The sequence below is a fragment of the Ursus arctos genome, unplaced genomic scaffold (assembly GCF_023065955.2).
Source record: "Ursus arctos isolate Adak ecotype North America unplaced genomic scaffold, UrsArc2.0 scaffold_9, whole genome shotgun sequence".
Taxonomy (NCBI): Eukaryota; Metazoa; Chordata; class Mammalia; order Carnivora; family Ursidae; genus Ursus; species Ursus arctos.
The window spans coordinates 69,426,343-69,449,104 of record NW_026623111.1 but is presented as its reverse complement, the minus strand read 5'-3'; the positions used below and the strand labels follow the sequence as shown (position 1 = coordinate 69,449,104).

At 37.8% G+C, this 22,762-nt stretch overlaps 1 protein-coding gene across 12 annotated transcripts in view; it reads left to right on the top strand.

Annotated features, from left to right (window-relative positions):
• The window catches only part of FAM13A (family with sequence similarity 13 member A), a 316,257-nt gene that overhangs the window by 236,108 nt on the left and 57,387 nt on the right, over window positions 1–22,762 (top strand). For 8 of the 12 annotated variants that reach the window (XM_057309502.1, XM_057309505.1, XM_057309503.1 and 5 more), the window contains 3 exons: window positions 9,581–9,622; window positions 12,416–12,595; window positions 18,954–19,140. In XM_057309502.1, coding sequence (XP_057165485.1) covers window positions 9,581–9,622; window positions 12,416–12,595; window positions 18,954–19,140 — 409 coding nt within the window. The remainder of the gene's footprint in view (window positions 1–9,580; window positions 9,623–12,415; window positions 12,596–18,953; window positions 19,141–22,762) is intronic. The other 4 variants (XM_057309504.1, XM_057309501.1, XM_057309508.1 and 1 more) reach the window with 1 other exon arrangement.

The window sequence follows — 22,762 nt, the reverse complement described above, 5'->3', positions numbered from 1 at the left end:
ACCGAGGAAGTATATCATCTCTGCCTATGGAGCTCTTTTTTGGGGAGGTGGGAAAGTAAATATAAATAACAAAATATAAATAACATAAAAGTTATCATTTTAACCATTTTTAATTATTTTTAAATTGTGACAAAATACACATAGCATACAATTTGCCATCTTAACCATTTCTAAGTGGACTTCCACTAATGCATGAATCCAATATTTTTCTTAACACTTGTTATTTTCTTTTTTGCTAACACCATCATTATGATACATGCTTTGTACACTTTGAAGATGCCAGGGTCTCAATGGCCAAGATTCTGAGCCTTGAGTGGTGTTAGATGTCCATATTTTCAATAAGTGTCATGAGATAGTCTTCTCAACAATAAGTGCTGGGAAAACAGGATATTCACATGCAAAAGCATGGAGTTGGCCCCTCACCTAATATCATACACAAGAATTAACTCAAAATGGATCAAAGGCCTAAATGAAAGAGCTAAATCTTTAAGAACTCTTAAAGGAAAACATCAGACAAAAGCTACACAGCCCTGAATTTGGCAGCAGTTTCCTAGATATGACACCAAAGGCACAGGAAACGAAAGAAAAAGTAGACAAATTGGACTTCATGAAATTTTTAAAAATTTTACAGATCAAAAAAAAAAAAAGACTATCAACAGAAAAGGGAGAATGGGGGAAATATTTGCAAATCATTTATCTGATAAGGGATTAATATCCAGAATACATAGAGAACTTCAAAAAAAATCAACAACAACAATGAAAGGAATTTTAAAATGGGCAAAGTACTTCAACAGACATTTCTCCGAAGAAGTTGTATAATTGATCAATGAGCACATGAAAAGATGCTGAACATCAATAATCATCAGGGAAATGCAAATTAAAACTGTAATGAGATATCACCTCACACCCATTAGGATGGCTGCTTTGAAAAATAAACAAGCATTGGCAAAGATGAAGAGAAATTGAAAACAGGGTCGCAGGGTCCCAAAGAGATGTTTGTACATCCACATTCATAGCGGCATTATTTGTAATAGTCAAAAGGTGGTACCAACCCAAGTGTCCATCAGTATATATACACAGTGGAGTCTTATTCAGCCTTAAAAAAAGGAGGGAACTTCTGATAGATACGACATGGATGAACCTTGAGGACATTTATGCCAAGTGAAATCAGCTAGTCACAAAAAGACATCCGTATGATTCCCCTTATGTGAAATACTGTAGTCAAATTCATAAAGACGCAAAGTAGAATGATGGTTGCCAGGGGTTGGGGAGGAAGGGGAGAATCGGGAGTTACTGTTTAATAGGTATAGGGTTTCAGTTCTACAAAATGAAAAGAGTTCTGGAGATGAATGGAATGAATTCACAATGTGAATATATTCAATGCCACAGAACCGTACACTAAGACATAGTTTAAATAGTAAATTCTTTGTGTGTTTTGCCACAAGAAATTTGAGGGGGGGGAAAGTCACATAACAGATTTTAATGCATATGCCTAGCTGAAAACCACTAAACCAGACCACTAGTATAAGTATTTTATACTGAAGAATGGTTATAAACTTAACTAATGTTCATCATATAATTCTTTAAGGATTCAATACTGTGTTCTTGATATCTAAGCTAGTCATATTTTTTACTTAGTAAGAGACAAGCATAGATTCTGAGTTTAATTCTGTCAATGTTAATTAAAATATTAAGCATATTGTTTAGGCTATACTGATAAATTATATAAATTTTTATGTTTTTTATGCTTCTCTTCATGTCTTTCCTCCGCATGATAAAGCAAAGGAAAAACTGACTCACAGGAGATGACACCTTCACGGCCATTCTTTCTAGAGCTCTTGTTGTTCATTATTCAGTCTCCCTGCCTTCCTATAGACTTCTGTTTATAAGAACTTCAGATCTGAATAAAATGTAAACCTTTAATTTAAACAAGTAAGAGACCAGCTCTACCTAATGTAACTGCTCCCAGCTTCCCATTTAAATTCTAATGATGACATCAAAGACAAAAACTTAGAGACAGCTTTGTAACAGTGATAAAACCATGTATCAAAGGTCACATCAGTGGTATGGGCTGAGAAACATATTATCACCTTATAGACTTAATGTTCCACCATCTAAACAATACAGATGGCCACAAAGAGAGAACAAAGGAAAAAAAAAAAAAAGTTGGATTCCTTCCTTTGTCTGATGCACTGACCAGAAAAATGAGTGACATTCCCCCTACTGAACAGAAAGTTACTTTCTGAACCATTCAGAGCTAAGCCGCATATTCTTTTTCACCTCTCTGCCCCCATTAGCTTCTTTATGTCAACATCTATTCAAAGACTAGAACATTTAGTATACAAAACTATCCCCCTGGGATGCTCAGTCACTTAAAACATTTGAGAAGAGGATGAAAAGGAAGGAAGATTACTGGACATAATGCATGCTTTCAAGAGTACACTGTACAAGAACAAAGTACAAATTTATTCCTGATTTCTAGCTTAGTCACAAAATTGGACCAAATAGCAAATGCACCTATCTATGCATTATAGACTGTTCTAGGGCAGACTCACATATTGGCTCTTAAAATCTAAATTCATGAGCGGGCATCTGCCCACAGCCAAAGGACGATGAAATAAAGAGCAATCTACCCACCGAAGTTGTTGGTAATGACCCTGCCTGGTTTGATGGATTCCCCTTAAGAGCCGCAGAACACAAAGAACTATTTGGGACCTATAAAGAGAAATTACAAACTAAGAGAAAGGATGACTTACACTGAGGATTCAGTGTAAAAACAGAATTCAGAGAATTGCTTTTTATATGATTCAGAAGAAAACGTGAAAAGTAGTATTACTAATCTTCTCCAAAAAATGCTCAAGGACATAACCAACCCTCTTCGAAACATAACTAGGAACCTGAAAGGGCAAAATAGGTTTACAATTACAAGGCAAGAGACATAGAAGAATAGCTGAAATAAGGAGGGAAAGGGAGCCTAGAAATGTATTAGCAGAGATTTCAAAAACTATGTGGGAAACAGTAAAGAGCAGAAATTATTAAATATAAATCAAGTACATGATGAGAAAGAAACTTGAGAAGCTCCTCCAAAATGAAGAGCAAAGGATAAGAGAAAACTGATAGAAATAATGCTAGTTATGAAGGTCGTAGATTAAAAAGTCAACCTAGAAATTATGATTCTAAAGGAAAAAAACATACTAATAGAAATCAAAATAAAAGTTTATGCCCAGCTGAGAGGCGAATTTTAAAAGAAATTTTTTTTTAATTAAGTGGTAGAAACCGATTAGAATCATTGGTGGAGGGACAAAGAAAGTAATAAAATTCTGAATTTCCTGTCTTGCATGGAAGGTAGGAGAATAGAAGCAGGAGTCAAGAATTTTGAGGGTTTTTTTGTTTTAGTTTTAATAATTAGAGATATATGCATATGAGAGGCAGCTACTAGTAGGAATTGGTATAAGATTTGTGTAATGTAAATCTCCTCAGAAGATAAGAGCAAAGACAGAAACCATAGGAAAAGGAAGCTCCCAAATTAGAAAACATAAAGCAAAACCACAAAACTAGAACAAATACATCAACTATGACAATAAATATAAATGGTCAAATTCTTTGATAAAAACCAGAATTACAAAACAAAACAAAAGACTGCTCAGGGTGCCTGGGTGGCTCAGTCGGTTGAGAGTCTGACTCTTGACCTCGGCTCAGGTCCTGATTTCAGGGTCATAAGATTGAACCCCACATGGGGCTCTGCACTCAACAGGGAGTCTGCCTGAGATTCTTTCTTCCTCCCCTCTCTTTCCTCTCCCCTCCCTCACTCCCTCTTTCTTTCTCTCTCTCTCTCAAATAAATAAATCTAAAAAAAAATAAAAGATTAAAGACTGCTTGATGTAATTTTATACTAATAAACATGAAAATCTAGAAATAAACTTTTTCTAGAATGTATAAATTTTGAAAAGAAGAATATTCCATTTGAATCCAAACAAGTACTTTGATTAATCTGTTCCACAAAAATAACCAGATGTATATCCAAAGATTTATATGAATAGCAGCATTATTTGAGAATAAGGATTATGTCTTTATTAAGGACATACTCTGAAGCCAGATTACATGAGATAGAATCAGAGCTGTGTAAACTTGAATGAGATATTAAACCTCTCTGAACCTCAATTTCTTCATCTGTAAATGAGTGTACATAGTGAACTATTAATTTCATTCATGATTTTGCTTTACAAAGACCTTAGTCTAAAAAACTAAAACTGAATTTCTTTTTATGTAACAACATGCTAAATATGTAAAACTGAAAACTCCAATAATTAGGGCCTGAACAAAAAGCTATATAAAAGGTGAGTATTTTGATATTTTGATGGGCTCTAATTTGTTCGATAATATTTAATAAATCATTAAATGTAGGAATAAAGAATAGTTTTTTTTTCTTCAAAATAGTCCTAATACTTTAAGGAATATGAAGTGTGAGGTTTGATAAAGTATGAGGATAAATATTTTCCTCCTACTAACTAATATCCATGTGGTATGTTTTCAATTTATGTTCTAGTATTATATGCATAGTATATGCTTTAAAAGAAAAATGTGAGGTTTTTTAGATACAAACTGTCTGTAATGCCACCACAATAGGGTAATGCAATTTTTGCCAAAGTTTGAATACCTATAAATGCTCCATCAAATTTCCATATATCATAATCATAACTAAAAGTTAAAGCAAAGTAAATATTGAAGATCAAATGTATTTCTTTTAATGTACGACATTGTCCATAGAAGACATGGTTTTAATGAAAAAGTTTTAATTAGAAATCTGTTATACGATTGTAAGAAATAACATTAGATTCATCTTATAAATCTTGATGCTGCATATCAACTTTTAGTATTTTAAACTAATACTAAAAATATTCTGTTAAATAGGCAAATTAGGAGTTTCATGCTATTTTGATGATTAGTTACATGATCTTCATCTTTAGGCTGAATTAAACATCGCATAATTGTCTTTTAAATCCTTTCTCATAAAAAAAAAAAAAAACCTGACTAAATGTAAATATTCTACAGGAAGAAAAGGATAATTCTGTTCGACCTAACAGTTCCTATTGAAACAATAATACTTCACCACAATAATATTTATATACCACAGAAGAGAACATACTGAAGTACAAGAATGTATAAAAAAAAGAGAACACATGCTTTTTTCAAGATGTCAGATTTTAGTAGATTTGCAACTTCTTTCTTTTTATGTGTAGATTTCTTTATTTCAAATCAAGAGATCTAATTAAAGAACCACTTGTCAACAGGCATTCTGTGCATCTTATCACATGCAAATTTATAGACTAATATTGTTGAGCATATTCAGCTTCCAGAAATGTAGTTTGGGTTTTGTTAATAGAGAAACAGACTAAATATATTTAAGGATGTCATAGAATATATTGCAGAGTAGGCTTAGAATCTGTTTTAAATGACTGTACCAATAGTGAATGTGGTTGCATCATTACTCACAGTAGGCTCAGGTAATGAAATTGACCGTAGTGCTGGAGTCTGCATAGAGGCTTATTTTTTCAGTTTTGAATACTTGCTTTATCAACATTAGGAAATAATCTCTTCCATATTCAAGTGTTATACTGCATAAGTAAGAAACTTTGTTAGCAAATCAGTCAAGGGCTCTGAAAAGCAAGTTCCATGTAGACGAAGGAAGTCTTTATCTTTCACTTTAGCTTATTTACTGATGCCCTTCTGTCATTTTCTTAGAATTATCTTCATGAGTGAATTATAGCTATGGAAATAACCCCTATTTCTGTCATTAAATATTCTTAGAAATCTTGTTATTGGTGAATTATTAAGCACATCCCACAGGAACTATACTGGTGGCTAGACACCTGACCAGAGCCATGTTGGTATTTAATAAACCATACCTATGACCAAAACTGACATAATATATTATGTAGCTATAACCTTTTGTAATGATTTAAACTTTAGGGCAGTAAACTTTTTAGAGCTAAAGAAAACCACAGGGATCACCAGCCAAGCCTTTCATTTTCTGTATGAAGAGACCTGTCCAAAGCGGCCAGGCTAACCAGCAATCTATGATTTCACTGCAGAGCCAAGACCAGAACTTCTCTTTTCTGATTCCCAATGGAACATGTTGTTTTCTCAGAATACTTTCTTTAGAGAAATTCTACTTAAAAAAACATGAAAATATGGACACGTTAAATATACCAAAAATTCTAAAGGACTATTAAAGAAACATAAAAGTATAAATTATCATAAATTTGACCTAAGATCAATATATTAGCAAAATTGAATATGATTTAATTCCTTGCTTTTGTCATTGATACATTCATTTATTTTGCATTCTGAAAATGGCTCAGTTAAGCCTCTGCCTTTAGCTCAGGTCATGATCCCAGGATTCTGAGGGGGTAATGATCCCAGGGTCCTAGGATCGAGCACCATGTTGGGCTCCCTGCTCAGCAGGGAGTCTGCTTCTCCCTCTCTCTCTGTCCCTCCTTCCCACTTGTGCTCTCTCTCTCTTCCTGAAAATAAATAAAACATATTTTTTTAAAAAGACTGCTTTAGGGGCGCCTGGGTGGCACAGCGGTTAAGCATCTGCCTTCGGCTCAGGGCGTGATCCCAGCGTTACGGGATCGAGCCCCACATCAGGCTCTTCCGCTATGGGCCTGCTTCTTCCTCTCCCACTCCCCCTGCTTGTGTTCCCTCTCTCGCTGGCTGTCTCTCTCTGTTGAATAAATAAATAAAATCTTTAAAAAAAAAAAAAAAGACTGCTTTAGATGGATTAGGTCATTTTTCTTTAAGCTATGCGGGAAATTCTTGTGTTGCCTTTTATTCACTTATGCTAGCGTAAGTTTTCTAATGCACACCCTCATTACTTAGATTAGACTGTTTAAAAATAGCTATTGTGATATCTAAGTAATTAAAGTCTTGAAGAATTTTAGTTGCAGGGAATTACAGCTTCGCTAATCAGTGTCTTCCACAAATCAACAGCATCAGAATCACTGTAGAATTTGTTAAAAAGGCAGAATCTCAGCTTCCCCCTCCTGAGACCTAGACCTACTGAATCCGAGTCTGTGTGCGAACAAGATCCTGGATGATTCACGTACACCTTAGGATTTGAGAAGCACCAACGTAGAGAGTAATCCCAGAACCTGTTCCTACTTGATGTTATTTTCTTGTCTCTTTCTTGCTCACCTTTCTTTTTGTGTCCTGCCGCCCAACCCCGCAAAAAGAAATAAAAATATCAGTGTGTGCTTTAATAAGCAAACAGAAGTTTGGGTCAAAAGTGTGTAGAAGGGAGGAAAGGTTGTACATCTGCTCATTCTGAGATGGTATGGGGGAGTAGTTTACTAATTATACTTCTGTCTTTGAAATATCTTCAGCATCTAGCAGATCAACGTTTTCCCCCTCTTCTGTGTCCCCCCAGAGCCATCATTCACATTGGGCCCGGCTCCCAAAACTGAGGCTGTGTAACTGCATTGAGAAGTGAAATACAGGAGTTAATTACACAGTGTTGACATTACAGAGGGTGAGCCACAAAGCATCAAAACCAGGGACTGCCTGTTCCAGTTAAGGACAGAGAACAGCAAAGGATATATTATTGGTTAGGTACTCTGGGAACCACTGTGAATACCAGGCATTGTGAGGCAGATGAGAAAAATTGTTGTGATTAAAAGCAAAGTAAAATACCTAAGTCCAAGCCTCCATCTACAAAGACAATTCCAGTGAGTTTTTCTTCCAGTTTAAGTGATGGATTGAATGTCTAGTGTAGTGATTAAGAGCTTAGACTCTGAGCTAAAACTTTCTTGGTTCAAATTCCAGCTCATCTACTTTTTGGCTCTGTCACTGTGGGCAAGTTACTTAACCTGTAACCTCTTCGTCTGAAAATTGAGACGACAATAGTACCTACCTCACGGGTTATTGTAAACAGCAAACAAGATAATCTATGTACAAAATACTTGACACAGTGTCGGAAACTATAGTAAGTACTCAGTAGGCATTAGAGTGTTTATTTATTTGCTTATTTACTCATTTATTAAGGTTTTTCTCATCAGTTTCCCTTGTGAACAACAGCATTATTTTCTGTGTCTCTTCTGGGATTTGGCTGTGGTTTGTGGCCATGACAAACAGCTGTAGCTCTTTTTAAGGAAATTCTCTGGGCTGAAGAGTGAGTGTCTGTTGATCACCTCTGGGATAATGAGTGCGAGGCTGAGTCTGATGGTGGTGATAGTGGTACAGAGTATAATGAAAGAAAAAGAGAAATATCATACAATCCCGCGAGGCACTTAGATTCTCAATGGAAAAAGATGAGATACCCACTTACATGGAAGAAAACCCAACAGATGATTTTTTTCAAAAATCATGTTACTATGTTGAAAATTTCAGAATATATATGAGGATGTTTGGGATGACTGAAAGGCAGCCATCAGGATTGGTCATTAACACCTGTCATTTTCTTCAGATGTTTTCTACAAAGAAGGAGGAGAAAGGGGAACTGTTATATTATTAGGTAAAACTGTAGTGTGACAAGCAGGGAAGATTTTCGTTTAAACAGACTTGACTCCTGATTTAGAAGCTGACTAAGCCCTGGAAGGCGGACTGTGAGAAAGTCTTGATATCGGTGCTGCTGAAATTGCTGCCGGCCTCAACCTCATAGTGGTTTTACGAACATAGGGGGCAGGCAAGAGGGGCGAAGTCCCAAGGGTGTTCATCAGATGGTGTTCTATAATTTCACCATTCCACTTTAGGTTGACTCCTTTGTTATGCTTTCAAAGGAATTCAGGCTTTGGAGGAAATAGAAAACGAGAGGAAGTGTATAAATACTTAATAAAGGGGCCATAAATTAGGTGTTGAGATGAAACATAGAACTCGAAGCATTCTCCATCTTGAGGAAGTCGGGAAGAAAGGCGGCTTAGAAATAGTTGTGTAGGAGCGCCTGGATGGCTCAGTCAGTTAAGCACCTGCCTTCAGCTCATGTCACGATCTCAGGGTCTGGAATCGAGCCCTGCGTAGGGCTCCCTGCTCATTGGGGAGCCTGCTTCTCCTTCTACCCTTCCCCCTGCTTAGGCTCTCTCTCTCTCTCAAATAAATAAAATCTTTTTTTTTTAAACACATTTAAAAAAAGAAAGAAATAGTTGTGTAGAACCAGTGTTGCTTCCTTGTTCTCTGTCCCCTCTGGTTCCTGCTGCTTTCTGCCTATTCTGAGCAGTTTTAGAAAGTCACTTCTGTCTGCAGGTCTGGAGGGAGTGGATGAGGAGGGAACAGATTTGGGCTGGGGAAAGCAGGGAATGGGTAGAATTGGTAGCAGGAAGGCAGTCAGTGGCATTGTACTAATATTTTGGGTAAATGAAAAGACGCTGAAGGAGGGCGAGGGCCAGGGTAGTAGGGGGAGTAGAGATGGTTTTTAAAGGTCACTTTGAAAAGGTCTATCATGGACAGCTTTAAAATGGAGGAGGGAGGAAAAACACTGTTCAAGAGTAAACACCCAGGGCCTCTGGAATCCCCTTCAGGTGTTTGGTTCTCGGTCTCTGATGCTGTGTCTACTCTGACTTTCTTTCTTTGTGCTTCTTTTCCACAGCACGCATGTATCCCAAGTCAGCAATGTTTCGACAACTGGAGAGTAAGTTATTTGGGTTTCCCTTTCCCATTTATCAAACAGAAAAAAGCTACTGTAATGGTGTATTGCATTGGAAGATTAATACAGTAAGCAACCTATGATGATTTTTAAAACCACTGAGAGAAGAGGGCTAAATAAGAAGTGTTCCTGTTTGAGCTTCTGTGTGGGCGTGTGACTAGAGACAGCTCAACCGTTTGAACACGCGAGATTTTTGTTTCAGTCAAAATAATGTCAGAGTCTATTAATGTTTGTAAAATATGTGTTTTGGGAGGGATCTTGCAGTGGGGGATGCCATTAAAGGTTAAAGTAGTAACAGTGTCTTTACTTCTTCCTTCCTTATTTTTAATCAGCCTACATTTATTGAGAACCGGCAATATGCCAAGCGTAGTGTTAGGTGTGTCATGTCAAATAAGCCTCGGGCTCTGCCTTCAGGGACTTTACAGTCTGAGAGGGACGCAGAACCAAAAGCAAATTAGTGATGGCAACAAGTCCTTTTTCGACAGGGCAGTGACAGTGCTCTGTTGATGAGGCCCGTCATGTCTCTTTCCTCCTAAGGCTGCCAACTGCACGAGGACTAAGATCTAAGCTCCAGCTACCTGCCCTTGCCTCCCTCTCTGACCACATTGCTCATGATGTTTCAACCACATGACATTCTGTTTCTGGAATAGGCCAAGCTTGTATTTGCCCCAGAGCCCTTGCACTGTCTGTTTTTCAGCCTGGCCATTCATTTTCTTATCATTCACTTTTTTGTTCAAATGTCCTCTCCTCCAAGAAGCCATCCCTGACTATCCACAACCCTTCCGCAATCCTGTATTCCATTTTGAAGAGTATTTATCATTGTCTGAAATTTCATGACTTGTTTATTACCTGTCTTTCCTCATAGCAATGTAAGCTCCATAAACACGGACCTTGTTTGTCATTTCATGGCTGTATCCCTAACACCTAGGAAAGTGCCTGGTGTATATTAGGCCCTAAATAAATATTTGTGAATAGTTTCTTGGTCAAAGATTTTCCGTCACACGCACCTCTCTTCTTTCCTTGCTGAGATATGAATGGGCCTTTTTGCACATCTTCCGTCAACAACGATCAGGAGGAAGAGGAGAAAAGATGTGATAGGGAAGAAGAAAGAATAATTTAAAGAAGCGCTAATTAGGATGAATTTGGATCTAATAGGATGAATTGGGGTGTTTTTTCTTCTTTGTTAGGTGAGGAAGCAGTGAGAGAGCAGGACTGACCTCTCTTAGCTTTATGAATTTTAAAGAGATTCCAGAATTATACCGAGACTGATATGTTCCTGCTTGTGTGTTTCCTGATAACGTTTACCTCTTATATGTCTTGTATAGTTTGGAAAAGGTGTGGGTTTAGTTTGTATGTATATGTTAATTCACTCACATTCCTACAGACCGCTGATAGGTAATCTTGAGTCATTGGGATGTGGAGTTCTAAATATAAAAACTCCTTTTTTTGAAAGATTCATTCATTCATTCATTCATTCATTCATTCATGGGGGCGGCAGAGGGATAGGGAGAGAGAGTCTTAAGCAGACCCTGTGCTGAGCACAGAGCCTGAGTTAGACCTCGATCTCATGACCCCAAGATCACAACGTGAGCCAGAACCAAGAGTTGGACGCTCAACCGACCTCACCCCCCAGGCTCCCCGAAATGTAAAGGTTCTAATGCCCAAGTTAGACTATACCTGTTCATTGTCTTCAGATAGTTTTAATGAGATTACCATGTGTCTCTTATAAAACTACATTTGGAAAATCTAAAGTTCTTAAATTTTTCAAAACCCATCTTAGTGTATTTCTTTTCTGAACAGTTTAAAAATAAATGTGTGATTCTTTTTAAAATTTTTGATACCTTTTTGACGTATAATTAATATACAAAGAACTATACATACTTAATGTGTACAGTTTGATGAGTTTGGGTGTGATTCTTTCTTCAAGTGCAGGAAAACATGGTTCGAGACGTTTATGTTTAGAATTTTCCATGCCATCTTATTCAGAATTAAATAATGTGGTGACCAAAGAAGGCTTAGACACATTAAAAGATTATATGGCTTTAAAAAGGATGCCTTATCTATCTTATCATGCACTCTTTTCAGCCCCTGTGCCTAAGTATTTCCTCAGGCTGAATGAAGTAAATCTGTCCCGCCATCTTCAGTAACACACATTGGGATGTTTGCGTGAACGCAGCTCCAATGATACACATCACAGTTTCAGTGCAGACAGGATCAGAGAGATTTTGCTGTTCTCAGTAGTAATTGTTCTGGTGAGGCGTTCCTTTTTAATAGCATTATTCCCTGCATAATTTGATCTTAAAGGGATTCTAAATAGATAGCAGGCGTCATAAGATCATTTGTGCCGTTTGCTTTGTAAACCATACCGTCTTCCTCTGCAGAGCTGGTATGAAACCTGAAGGAACTCGCCTTTGTAAGAATAGGTCTATTATTATTCTGTGAGGAAAAAATTTCCTCGTTCTGCCTTATACTAAATGACCCTTATTTCCTGAATGCCTCTGATAATTGTTGCTGGGCTTGCTGTGACATTTCAGTCATCCAGGACCTACAGAGATGAGAAACACAGTGATCAAATTGGTAGAATTTGTCAGGTTTGGTTTTATTTTTAACACACGATGCAGATATTTCGAGATGCCTCATATGCTGTCTTTGCTCATGAAGCTGTGGTAGATCTACCATTGGAAATGCTGATATTTCCAAAATGATGGATATAAATTTTTAAAGGCAATCATTGAAAAATTTGATTGCCTGATGGACTCTGTGTTCTGCTTTTATTAGACTCTTAGAAAGAACCATCCGGTCAGCAGTAGAACAGCATCTTTTTGATGTTAACGGCTCTGGAGGCCAAAGTTCAGAGGACTCTGAATCTGGAACATCATCAGCATCTTCGGCCACATCTGCCAGACAGCGCCGCCGCCAGTCCAAAGAGCAGGACGAAGCTCGACGTGGCAGAGACGTGTGAGTTGGCGTTGCTCTTACTTGCGTGTTCTCCTCTCCTTTTAAAAACATACAGCTGAATTAGTCACTGTGTTGTAGCCATTCCCATTTCAGTATTCAGTTTAAAACGTCAAAAATTTCTTTTTTATTTATTACGTTTATTCTAAACCTAGCTAACATTTGGAAATTTGTAGGTGACTAAATGAATAGGTCAGTTTTGTCTGGATGTTTTATGTTGTCTAGATGTATATCGTAGGAAGCCACCTCTGATTTAATGCCTTTCCTCATGAGTATCTTCTTTAGAGGGATGCTGAACCACTGGAGGAGAAAATTGCCATATGTCTGTCCAGAGGTGTTCTGTTTTTTGTTTTTAAGATTTATTTATTTATTTGAGAGAGGGAGAGCATGCGTGTGCGCGCGTTGGGGGTAGGGTGGGCGGTAGAGGGAGAGAGAATCCCAAGCAGACTCTATGCTGAGCAGAGATCCCGACCTGAGCAGAAACCAAGAGTCGGGCACCCAACCAGCTCTCCACCCAGGCACCGCAGATGTGGTTTTTTTCTTATTAGACAACATTCATTTGGTTGTTAGACTAACTTATGAAACCAACAGATTTCCCTACTACATTGGCCTGATGCAATGCTAGAATATCACCGTAATACTTTAACAGTTGACTGCATTTTAGTTTCAGAAGGGTTGAGTTTAAGTCTCATCAGAAGAGGAAATGCTTAAGTTCTTTATTATCATAATGACTAATTTTAAGCTTTCCCACAGCATGAATTTCAAGACTAGTATCGTAAGGAACTTTATTCTCCATTAGAGGATTTGATAAAATACAGATAAACAATTATCATCTATATTTTTCAGTAATGATCATTTAAATGTCAAGGAAAATAAAGTTATATTCATTTTTTTTCCTGAAAGTTTTATTTTGATCTACTATAGCATTTGGTCTCTATAAAGTGATTGTTTTGAACTCCTTATTAAATGTCAAAGACTCGGGGCGCCTGGGTGGCTCAGTCATTAGGCGTCTGCCTTCGGCTCAGGGCATGGTCCCGGCGTTCTGGGATCGAGCCCCACATCGGGCTCCTCCACTGGGAACCTGCTTCTTCCTCCCCCACTCCCCCTGCTTGTGTGCTCTCTCTCTGTCAAATAGATAAATAAAATCTTTAAAAATAAATAAAAATAAATAAATGTCAAAGACTAAATCAGACCTTAGTCCCCCTCATTCCTTTTCACCTGGATTCATAACGCACATCAAAATTTTAGGGGAAAAAAAGGAAACTTCTTTTTGCTTACACAAAAGGTAAATAGTATAAATAAATACCATGCTGCATATCATGAAGATGTTTAAGAGCCATACTAGCAAATGTGATTTTAGAAATAAAACAGTGGTATAGACTATTGACTTTTTAAGTGATATAAGCAGAACTTAAAAAAAAAATTGTCTTGGGGGCTGGTGGATAGGAGGGAGTGCTGTAATATTACCTTTAGAAAACAGAAAAATTATAATATAGGAGGTATTTACATTTAAAATTAGCTCCTGACTAAGCTTTACAGAAAATGTTCAGGAGTATAATCAGCTTGGGTACTGCGTATATTGTGTTACACAGCAAGTACAAATTATTTAATACTGTTCTTATCCTCTGCCTCATTTTTTGCCAAATAGTATGTAGCAACACATTGCATTTTTAAAATATCCTTGGTGTGTCACGACATTATGCTTTCCACCCTCCTTGTTTGGACAGAGGGATAGCAAGCAGAGGTTGGAAGTGGTAGTAAGCACAAGGGAAATAACAGAGCAGACGGTGATAGTGTTGATGGTGGGTGCATGGCGTCAGGCAGGGGACAGCACAGTGGGATAAGGTCCAAAGGAACAGGCGATAGAAAAGTATGAAACATGCCAACTAATGTACAACCTGTGAAACTCTAGCCTTCCCCTTAATTTTTCTTCTCTGGTATTTCCTTCACTGCTCATGCTGGTCACTCATTGTGGTCGGACTAGAGTTGGACACTGAGTGAGTAAATCTCAGGCTACAAACTGTGTGTCCATGGTAACTTAGAGACAGTCTCACGTTACTCTTTCTCCTTGGTGTGTGGTCTGGGCACGAGGTCCCCTTCCTGTGCCCGCTGTTGGCCTCAGCCTCCTAGGCATATGGCCTCTTCCTAACCTGACATGCTGGGTAATTAACATGTCTTGATAGTCCTTTGTCTTCAACTCCCAGTCCATGCTGCACTGCCTCTCTGAGCTTACCTGGTGTGTGGAGGAGCAAGGCCTTTCTCCCTCAGGGCCCCAGAGCTACTAGTTTTGTCCCCATGAAGGTCCTCTCCAGTATGTCCCCAGGAGATAGCTGACAAATCACGGAGTGTGCAGAGGTTGAGAATCATTTTCATAACCTGCAGTGAGTATGTTTTTCTTAGTATATACCTATGCATAATTGATTTATCAAAGATTTTCATCAGGCTTTGCTTAAAAAATAAAGGTTAAGCTAGACTTTATTCTGTAGAGTTTAAAAATTAGAAATTCATTGTATTTTTGTCTATTATTTTGCCTCCTAACAACTGAAAGCTGCAACCAAGTAAAAAATTATATCCTTGAAGCCAATGGTAGCCATATTTCAGGATGAGATTAGTGTCAGTAAAGTCTGTACTAAAGTCATTATGGCAGATTTTTGAAATAAATACAGAAGATAGACTAAGACTATAAATATTTCATTTTAGCGTAAATGATTTCTTATTTTGTCTAAATTTATAAGGAAACTTTATCAGGCTTATGTTATTATTTGCTACCATAAAAATATCAAAGTTTAAGGAATATATTCGTTATGTGAAGGGGTTCAGTTTAATTCATTTATTAAAAAAACCTGCCAGGTGCACGGAAATGATGACTCTTGGTGATGGGTATATGGAAGTTCATTGTGATAGTGTCTCCTTTATATGTGTGAAAATTTTATAATAAATATTTTCTTAAAAGCAAAGGGTAATTTAGGTGAAAGTGATTTCAGCTGTCCAAAACACAATAAACTGGAAATGTGTACATATTTGTTATATAAATACTATATTAAATTCCTACTGCAAAGTAAACAAAAAAAAGACAAACAAAAAAACCAATGCTGTATTAGGAGAATGATAAATAATTGAGTATTGCCAGAACATTAAGGTGTCTGTAGGGGTGAGGAAGAAACTCTAGATAAAGTGAGAGGCCCCAGAGATCTGAGTTCATGTCAGATTTCAGTGATGTCAAGTCTGTTTGAAACCTGTCGGAATGTTGCGGGCAGAAATTATATACCAGTGCTCCTCACAGTCACATATGTACCATGGCTGAAAGGTGTTGACTCGTGCAAAAGCAGAGAATTTTTTTTTTTTTTAAGAGAACAGGATTGCCACATGAGCACGCTGAACAGATTTCCATTATTTATTTTGACAGCATTTATTCCAGTCATTCATTCACTATTCAAAAAGATTATAAAATAAACTTTGTCTTTTAATTTCTAAAACTTTTTAGCTTTTGTATTAGTCTACTAGGGCTGCCATAAAAAATACCACAGTCTGGGCGGCTTAAACAACAGGAATTTATTTCCTCATACCTCTGGAGGCTGGAAGTCCAAGATCAAGGTACGGACAGGATTGGTGTCTGCTGAGACCTCTTTCTTGGACTTGCAGATGGTACCTTCTCACCATGTCCTCCCATGGCTTTTCCTCTTGAGTGCTTGCTCTCCTGGTGTCTCCTCCTCTTCTTCTTCTTCTTTTTTTTAAGATATTTATTTATTTATTTGTCAGAGAGAGAAAGAGGGGGAGCTGCAGGCAGAAAGAGAGGGAGACCCCCCTTCACAAGGAGCCCAGTGCAGAACTTGAACCCAGGACCCTGGGATCATGACCTGAGCCAAAGGCAGCCAACCGACTAAGCTACTGAGGCATCCCTCCTCCCCTTCTTATTAGAACACCAGTTCTGTTGGATTAGAGTGCCCACCCTTAGGGCCTCATTGAGCCTTAATTACCCTGTCTCCAAAAACAGTCACATTAACAGATGGTGAGGCCTTCAACATAGGAATTTGGGGGGAAACACAATTCTGTCATAACAGCTTTCAAACATAAAACCCCTCCACGAAAGAGATTATAATAGGATGTATACCCCAGGAGTTAAGGAAGTATGAAGAGTGATAGACAGAATTTATATAGTAAAGCAATTAATTTTGAAGTCGAGACCAGACTCATCCAACCATCCATAGAAAGGCACCACCCTCAGTGTGTGGAGGGGAGATTGAAGAGCGTCTGCACGAGGACATGTGCCGGCATGTGAGTCCCTGTCCGCTGCTCCTCTGCATTCTGTGATTTTAGATGTAGGATATTTCTAGTATTTGTTGCATAAATCTTTTCTGTAATTTTGCTAAGTATATATTTTTACATTAAAAGTTGTATAAAATAAGATTAAATTAAATATGGAGTGCTAAAAATCACCAAAGATAGTATAACTTTGAAAATATTAGGATAATATTTAGTTCATAATTTTTTTTAAGATTTTATTTATTTATTTGACAGAGAAAGACAGCCAGCAAGAGAGGGAACACAAGCAGGGGGAGTGGGAGAGGAAGAAGCAGGCTCCCAGTGGAGAAGCCTGATGCGGGGCTCGATCCCAGAGCACCGGGATCACACCCTGAGCCGAAGGCAGACACTTAACAACTGCGCCACCCAGGCGCCCCTAGTTCATAATTTTGCCTCTATGTTAAGCCCGTCTAAGACAGGATGTGAATTTAGAAGGCAGAATAAATATTTAACATTATCTTTCATTTTTGGGTATGATTGAACTGATGGTAAAATGTGATCATCTGCTTTGCTCTTTAGAGCTCATTTATTTCAAAATATAGTCGTAAGTGCTTAGGGACTTACCTTAACTCAGTCATACCATAAGGGAGAGATTTCATTCATTTGTACCTTGGCATGCCCTGACACTACCCTGATGGCTTAATTTGTCCTGTGATGTAGTAAAAAAACAAACGCTAAGTAATTTAATTTTATGAAAACTCCTTAAGGAAATGTTTAAAATATTCAGAACAATTTCAAGAATATTAAATGAATTAAATTCTGTAGTTAAAACATTCATACCTACTTCTAAAACTAAGCCATGAACAGGGCGCCTGGGTGGCTCAGTCGGTGAAGCGTCTGCCTTCAGCTCAGGTCATGATCCCAGGGTCCTTGGGGTCGAGTCCCACATTGGGCTCCCTGCTCAGCAGAGAGCCTGCTTCTCCCTCTGCCTGCTGCTCCCTGTGCTTGCTCGCTCTACCCCAACCCCCTCTCTCTGTGTCAAATAAATAAATAAAATCTTAAAAAAAAAAAAAAAAAAAGACTAAGTCATGAAGGACCTCCAGTTATAAGTTTACATCCTGAAACTCCTTGTACTGGGAAGTAACAAATCCATACTTCAGTTAAAATGCTTTGTATTCCACAGTTCTTATCAACTTACACTATTTCTACCAAGATTATCAAATGCAGTCAGAGTTTGTTATTAATGCTTTTCTACTGTGCTAAAATGTCTTTATCACTTGGGAAAATCAGTTTGTCCCATTCTAGAGAAAAAGATTCCATATTTCCTTTTCAGATTTTCCTCCACACATTTTATTATAAAATGTGTTTGTAGCAGGGGCACCTGGGTGGCTCAGTCAGTTAAGCGTCCAACTCTTGATTTCGGCCCAGGTCATGATCTGGTTGAGATCGCAGGGAGTCCGCTTGAGATTCTCTCTCTCCCTCTGCCCCCTGCCCCCAGGCATGTGCGCGCGCGCACACACACACACACACTCTCTCTGTCTCAAATAAATTTTTATTTATTTTTTTTTAAGATTTTATTTATTTATTCGACAGAGATAGAGACAGCCAGCGAGAGAGGGAACACAAGCAGGGGCAGTGGGAGAGGAAGAAGCAGGCTCATAGCGGAGGAGCCTGATGTGGGGCTCGGTCCCAGAATGCCGGGATCACGCCCTGAGCCAAAGGCAGACGCTTAACCGCTGTGCCACCCAGGCGCCCCTCAAATAAATAAATTTTTAAAATAAAGTGTGTGTGTGTGTGTGTAATCTGTTAATAATGGGAAATTGTTTTGTAAGATTGCACTGTTTTCCCTATTTGAATACAAATTACTTTCAGTGCAACCTCAAAAGTTGTTCATTGGTAGAAACACAGTCCTTGCCAGTTTGCCTCTAGGGATAATTTCTCTTGTAATGTGATTTATTTGGCACCAAGTGGTCTCAGGAGTAGCACTGTGCTCAGATTTTGATCAAAGAGGCAAACTGGAATTTCTGGGCACTCTCCTGATTTCCCATGTGATGCAGTGACAGTGTCATTAAAATGTTCCTTTTACCTTTTAAAATTAAGCTTTTTTTTTTAATTCAAGGGGACTTATCAACAAAGAAAATATTCCTTCTGGGTTCAACAGCCTTGAAGATTGTATTTTGAATGCTCAGGAAGTGGAAAAATTATATGAAAATTCTTCTGGTTATATTGGAGAAAGGGGCAAACCTAAACGTCAGAAATCCAATTCCAAACTTTCTGAACTCAGTGAAAATCAAGATGGTCTTGTGGTAAGTGAAAATTCTATAAAATTTTTACTTGTAGCCAATTAAGAAATATCACATTTCTCTTCCTTGCTTTGTAAAAAATAATAATTTCAATCATGAGCTTCATAGAACTATAGGATATGAGTTGTGAAGATCTCAGAGCTACTAGGTATACACACTCGTATTTCTTTTTAATATAAAAATCAAAGCTGAGAAAGATTATATTCTGCCAAAAGAAACAGAGACAGCTCGCTTTGATTTCCATGTTATTCAAATGATTTTTATCTCATTCTTTTGAGTATTTTTAAATTTTATTTTTGGAATATTGCCATTAAAGCATTTTTTATTTTCCCCCATTCTGTTCATCTCGTATATATATGATTATGTAAAAAAAAAAATTAATGAACTTAAAGCCAGGTGAAAGAAAACTACGTAGGGAAAGAGGATCAGCTATCTTAGTATACAGAAATCTCTGTGTTAAGAAATTTAGTTCAAATCTATACTCTATAAAGTATTTTCTTCCTAATTAATCAGAAACAAAAACAAAAAAGATCAACCTCTTACAGAGTTTCCTTTGTATTTGATCATTGATTTGATATATAAATTATTGGATCATTGATTTAATATATAAATTATTATAACTGGTTTCCATTGATAACTATGTTTATTCAGTTTAACTATTAGTATACATCATCCTTTTCTGTGTATGCTTCACTTTCTCTGAGAAGTGAGAACGAAAGTCTGTCTTCTTAGTCCCTTTAGTTTTAAAAAATTTAACAACAGCAAAAACTAAAGATAAAATTTATTACATAACATGAGCTGGAGTCCCCATAATAAAAATAGGTAATGTCTGTTCTTACTGTTCAGTGTGTAAATACTCTGATTTGTTTTATCTCTGACCAGCTTTTAGCTCCATGCTGGGTTTTCTATACATTTAATAAATTTATAGGCCACCTATTTTCCATTATCAATTTCTGCATGTGCTCAGAGAAGATCCCCAGTTTTGCCCTAAATAAAACATATGTAAATGCAAATCCAGGGAAACATGTTAATTTCTTTTTTTCCCTCCAGATGTCTTTTTTTTTTTTTTAAGATTTTTAAGTATTATTTATTTGAAAGAGAGAGAGAGAGAGCAAGCAGGGTGAGCAGCAGGCAGAGGGAGAGGAAGAAGCAGACTCCCCGCTGAGCAAGGAGCCTGACGTGGGGCTTGATCCCAGGACTTTGGGATCATGACCTGAGCCGAAGGCAGACGCTTAACCAAGTCGCCAAGGAGCCCCTTTCCCTCCAAATATCTTGATACTCTCTTTCTAAAAGTAAAGTAACCAGCTAGAAGGGACAGAAGCAATCACCCACCTCAGGCCCATGTCTGATACACTCCAAATAAAGAATTTAAGCTTTGCAACCATTACACACATTTATGTTTTTAACATTAACTTAATTCTTATTTGGGGGAAGTAAATTTTTAAATGAAATAAATGGTGCTAATTTCAATAGCACTTTATTTGGCTCACAGTTTGCTTATCTGCCAAAGAGATTATAATGACTAAAAGTCCAACAATTGACTTCTTTGGAAAGATATTTTTCTCTATTTCAATCCCTTTTTGTATGAACTTAACCCATTAATATTTTTTTTCCACCGGGAACAGTGTCTTAAATTAGCTAGGTGGTAATAGCTAATAAAAGCGAAAAAGTACATTTATTCCTTAGAATATGTATTTGATAAAACTGTGGACATATTCTTTGTTTAAAAGTGTTTGGATGGCAGAGCCTAATGCTATCCAGTCTTTTTTATATGAAAGGATTTGCCCCCACCTTAGTTGCCAGTTTCCTCATTCCAGGATTGTGAATGTCACCTATAAACATAAATGAGCCAAGTGGACCATGTCTTTGTCGCAGTGAATAATTGAAAAACCTGCCAGCACAACTCAGAAGAAAAACTTCCTCATCTAAAGTGAGAGTGTTTTCTAAGAGCTTTTCTAACTGTCATATTCCATAAATGTTTTAATCTAATCTTCACAGGTAACCACAAAGCAAAGAGCCAGGGAACATAGCAAGTATTTAGACTCTATCTTAAAAGTTAAATTGTGCATCTTTACTTGTCCCTTATTTTTAGCCTCCTAATTTTACCATTCCCAACTCCCCCCCAATACCTTTTCCTACTCCATTTCAAGTTCTTTACACCCTGACTAAACATATATTTGTATAGCTGGGTCAGGGCGGTGGGCGGAGGGGCAATGGGAATTATACGGAATTATATGCTTTATGTGCCAGGAAATATTTCAGATCCTGGGGATAAAGCAGTGAGAAAAACGGGCAAAGGTAGCTGTCCTCATGGAGCTTATATCCTAGTAGGGGAAACAGACAATAATCAAGATAAGTAAGTAAAACACAAAATAAATTAGATAGTGATAACTCCTGGGAAGAAACATAAAGCAGGAAATGGGAATAGGAATTGTGAGGGGGCAAGGGATGCGATTTTAAATAGGGTGGTCTGGGAAGACCTTCCAAGAATTTGACATTTGAGTGTAAAGACTTAGAGAAAGTAAGGAAGCAAGCCATACTATGATAGTAGGTGCAAGGGCCCTGAGACAGTCATTTATCTGGAATTTTCAAAAAACAAAGACACTATGTGATTGGAAGAGCGTGAGCCAAGTTAAAGAGGTAGTAGGAGAGGTTGGGCAGATGAAAGAGGGCCTCATAGATCATTGTGAGGACTCTGCCTTCATTCTGGGTAAGATGAGAATCCATTTGAGGGTTCTAGGTAGAACAGTGATCTGGTTTACTGAAATTTGTTTGACAACTATGTTGAGAATAGACAGTAAGCAGGCAGGGGCAGAAACAAGGAGCCCAGTTAAGAAGCTATTGCAATAATCTAGACTTGAGATGATGATGGTTTGAACTAAGGTGATGCCAGAGCCAGCATGTATTTCCTTGCAGGCTGCACAATGCACTACTCTAGGGGGCACTGTTCACATTGACTAAACTCCTTCTGGAGTGGTACATTGCAATAGTCGTGACACAGTGAACAGATTCTGCATGTGTTTTGAAAGTAGAATTGACAGGTTTTCCTGACATCACCTGTGTGGTGTGAAAATAATTAAGAAGTCAAAGATGACTCCAAGGATTTTGCCCTGAGCAACTAGATTTGTGTTGCCAGTTTAACTGAGAGAAGACAGACAGAAGTTTGGGTTCAGTTTTGGATATAAGATTGAGCTGCCCATTAGATATCTAAGAGGGCATATCAAGGAAGCAAGTGGATTTCTGGGCCAAGAGTTTAGGGAAGAAATCCTGGCTGCAGATACAATGTGGGAGTCATCAACAGATAGAGGATATTTAAAGCAGTATACTGGGCAAGATGACTGAGGCAGTGAATGTGGACAGGAAAGAGAAGCCGCCTCAGGGACTATGAGCCCTGAGACACACCAACATTTAGAGGATGGGGAAATGAGACGTTACCAGGGGAGGAGATTTACGAGACTAGCAAAGTAGAAGACAGACAAGGTGAGTTTAGTGCCTTGGCAGCCAAGTGAACAGAATGTCTCAAGGAGGAGAGAAGGTCAGATGATGGATCAAGCAGAAGACTGAGAGTTTGACCATTGGGATTAGCAAGCTAGAGATCACTTAGTAAAAGCAGTTGGGGAGAAGA